This window comes from Sinocyclocheilus rhinocerous, unplaced genomic scaffold (assembly GCF_001515625.1).
Source record: "Sinocyclocheilus rhinocerous isolate Xijiao unplaced genomic scaffold, SAMN03320098_v1.1 scaffold1101, whole genome shotgun sequence".
NCBI classification, from domain to species: Eukaryota; Metazoa; Chordata; class Actinopteri; order Cypriniformes; family Cyprinidae; genus Sinocyclocheilus; species Sinocyclocheilus rhinocerous.
The window spans coordinates 595,547-599,121 of record NW_015638359.1 but is presented as its reverse complement, the minus strand read 5'-3'; the positions used below and the strand labels follow the sequence as shown (position 1 = coordinate 599,121).

Genomic DNA, 3,575 nt, shown 5'->3' with positions numbered 1-3,575 from the left:
TGTAGAAAGTCAATGGACCGAAGGGAGGCAAGCCTTCGCTGTAACTTTACCTGTAGGTGTCGCTGTTGGACAGTGTTTCTTTATAAAAATGAGTGACTTTTAGACTTTTAATGTCATATTTAGTCATATTTGCGCTGTTTTATTTTTGTAATATCGATTATTTTCTCATCCAACTTTTTGAGGAGACACTGCCTCCCTTGCCCCTGAGTACTGTTAAAAGTTTGGGGTTGGTAAGAATTTTAAAAACACTTTTGAAGGAAGTCTTTTATGCTCACCAAGGCTGCATTTATTATAATGTAAAATAACTGTTTTCTATTTGAATATATTTTAAATGTAATTTATTCCTGTGATGCAAAGCTGAATTTTCAGCATCATTACTCCAGTCTTCAGTGTCACATGATCCTTCAGAAATCATTCTAATAAGCTGCTCAAAGAAATTATTAATCAGTGTTGAAGACTCCTTAAAATATTTGTGGAAACTGTATTTTTTTTTTTTTTCAGCATTCTTTGGTGAATAGAAAATTAAAAGGAACAGCCTTTATTTGAAATAGATTTTTTTGTAACATCATATATGTCTCTTTTGATTAATTTAATGCATTCTTGCTGAACAAAAGTATGATTTTTTTCTTAAAAAAAAAAAAAAAGCATTTTACTGACCTAATACTTTTAAACGGCAGTGTTATTGTGTGTAGATATAATTTCTCAAACTTATATATTTATGAATGTGAATGCATGTCTTTTTCAGGTATTTGCTTCCACAGCCCCTGGTATTTACAGGAAGCCTGTTATTGGGATGTGGGAACATCTGTGTGAGAAGGTGAACCACTTTTGTCTATTAAAGGGATTGCATTATTGAGTCGTATGATTTGTTTTACATTATGTACAACAAGCAGCAGGTTGGATTTGAGTAGCCTGTGTATATTAAGACATTGGAGTGTTTTTGCAGGCAAATGGTGGAGTGACTGTAGATGTGTCACAGAGCTTCTATGTAGGAGGTGAGCTCAAGTCAAGTTCTTTCAAGACTCAATGTTTGTGATTAGCACTCTTGAGACATTTGAGATTTCAAATACATTTCTTGATACTAAAAAGTATTTTTGATCTTTTGAGTAGCTCTGAATCTTCAAGCAAAATATAAAGGAATTTAATAATTATTTATAAATAATAATATATTAATGAAACAGTTGAATTTTCATGATCTGTTAACAAAGTTAAACTTAAAATATATTTTCTATATTACTTGAAATTAAAAGAAGACTTAGTCAAACACTTTTGATAACAATTGTATTATTTATTTACGGCACATGCTGGTTCTCTATGCTCAGTCATGTTTTTCCTTGCATGTACAGATGCAGCAGGACGTCCCGCTAACTGGGCACCAGGAAAAAAGAAGAAAGATTTCTCCTGCAGTGATAGACTGGTAATGAAATTAACTGCAGTCTTTATTACACATTATACAGAATGACTTGCTGTGAGTAAGAGTTACTTGTTTTATATTCCTTTGTATTTGTGGGAATTAAGTGCAATATCTTTACTCTGTTTTGTCCACAAGGGGGCACGGTACTGCTTTCTTGCTCCATTTTAGTATAACCAAAAAAAAAAAGGAAGTTTTACAGGCTTCTGACAAAATACAGCTCTAAATTTTTCTTCTCCCTCTCTCCAGTTTGCCCTCAACATTGGTCTTCAGTTTCACACACCAGAGGAATACTTCTTGGGCTGGAAACCCGCTCAGTTCAGCTTGCCGGAATTTGACCCTGTAAACAATTGGTCATTTTGGATTTTTTCCCCCCATGTATACATGTTATACCTTTACACTACTGTTTAAAAGTTTGAGGTCAAAGTTTGGGATTTAAAAAAAAAAAACTTTTATTCAGCAAGCATGCATTAAATTGATCAGAAGTGACAGTAAAGACATTTATAATGTTACAAAAAAAATGTTTATTTCAAAGAAATGCTGTTCTTTTGAACTTTCTATTCCACAAAGAATCCTAAAAAAATGTCATGGTCTCCACAAAAATATTAAGCAGTGCAACTCTTTTCAATATTGATTTATTTATAAGAAATGTTTCTTGAGCAGAAGATCAGCATATTAGAATGATTTCTGAAGGATCACTGAAGACTGGAGTAATGATGCTGAAAATTCAGCTTTGCTGTCACAGGAATAAATTACGTTTTAAAATATATTCAAAAAGAAAAAAATATTTTATATTGTAATAATATTGAACAATATTACAGTTTTTACTGTATTTTTGATCAAATAAATGAGGACTTGGTGAGACTTCTTTTAAAAAATGTTAAAAAGTCTTAGCAACCTCAGACTATTGAACAATAGTGCACTAAGCATCTGTAATAATGTATTGTGTTTTTATCTCCTCGTCCAGAGAAAATTAGATTCTAAAAGACGTCTTTACGATCCTCCTGACGCCTCCCTCACATCCACCAAGCAGGAAGTCATTGTAGCAGTGGGATTTCCTGGATGTGAGCCTATTTCAGTGTTTTTTTTGCGTACTCCTTCCAGGTGACAAGTTTTTTATGACATAACCCTTTTTAATTTTGCAGCGGGCAAATCAACGCTCTTCCAGACACACATCATTCCAAAGGGCTACGCGTATGTGAACAGGGTGAGTTGAGTTGACCACAACTGAGAACCCAGACACAAGAAGTAGATCTCCAAGAGCAGGATATCGAGCATATCTGGTTTAGAAGCTTTGGAGGAAAACATCTAAACATGTATAATGACTTGTTTTAACTGCGTTTTAATATTGTGACGTGCACATGAACTCTAGGACATACTTGGCTCCTGGCAGCAGTGTGTTTCAGCCTGTGAACGTGCTCTAAAAGAAGGCCGAAGCGTCGCGGTGGACAACACTAACCCTGACCCCGAGTCTAGAAAAAGGTGCCTATCTCTATTTCCAAAACAATGCTTATTTATCTTTGTCTTTTCAACTGCAATGGCACCATCAATGATTTTCTCCACAGATATATAGATGTCAGTCAAAGCGCTGGAGTTCCCTGCAGGTGTTTCAACTTCACAGCAAGTCTGGAACAAGCAAAGCATAACAACAGGGTATTAGGGGTTTTACTGCAGTTATTTTACAGTATGCAATATGTAAATGAAATATGAAACCCTATATAATGATACAATGATGAAAGCTTTCTTATGGAAAATCTGTATTCTGGGCTATTTTTAACACCAAAATACAGAGTTATTAATTGATCTGATCTGGTTTTTGCTGGTTTTAGTTTCGTGAGATGGTTCCTTCTGCCACCAAACATGTTCCTGTCAATGACATGGTGATTCACAGCTACCGGTGAGTCAACAGCAGCAAGCTAAGCTTTTTCAATGCACCAGATAGTTTTGCTAGGAAATCACCATCTTTACTGGCTAACTCACACAAGCCCTTTGGTTTCTGACTGTCTTTCTTGTTCTCTGTAGGAAAAAGTTTGTGGCTCCCAGTTTGTCTGAGGGCTTCTCTGAAATCCTGCAGATTCATTTTGTGCCCAGTTTCAGTGACAAAAGATCAGAGCTCCTCTTCAGGCAGTTCTCTTAGGGCTAAGCGTGAAGTTGAGCGGAAATT

The 3,575-nt window shown here is 35.3% G+C and overlaps 1 protein-coding gene across 2 annotated transcripts in view; it reads left to right on the top strand.

Annotated features, from left to right (window-relative positions):
• Window positions 1-3,575, top strand: part of LOC107749649 (bifunctional polynucleotide phosphatase/kinase-like) — a 9,212-nt gene extending 5,637 nt beyond the window's left edge. For both annotated transcript variants that reach the window (XM_016564811.1, XM_016564810.1), the window contains exons 9-18: window positions 746-817; window positions 947-995; window positions 1,347-1,417; window positions 1,661-1,753; window positions 2,379-2,475; window positions 2,557-2,618; window positions 2,784-2,893; window positions 2,977-3,064; window positions 3,241-3,308; window positions 3,434-3,575. In XM_016564811.1, coding sequence (XP_016420297.1) covers window positions 746-817; window positions 947-995; window positions 1,347-1,417; window positions 1,661-1,753; window positions 2,379-2,475; window positions 2,557-2,618; window positions 2,784-2,893; window positions 2,977-3,064; window positions 3,241-3,308; window positions 3,434-3,548 — 825 coding nt within the window. In that variant the 3' untranslated portion in view covers window positions 3,549-3,575. The remainder of the gene's footprint in view (window positions 1-745; window positions 818-946; window positions 996-1,346; window positions 1,418-1,660; window positions 1,754-2,378; window positions 2,476-2,556; window positions 2,619-2,783; window positions 2,894-2,976; window positions 3,065-3,240; window positions 3,309-3,433) is intronic.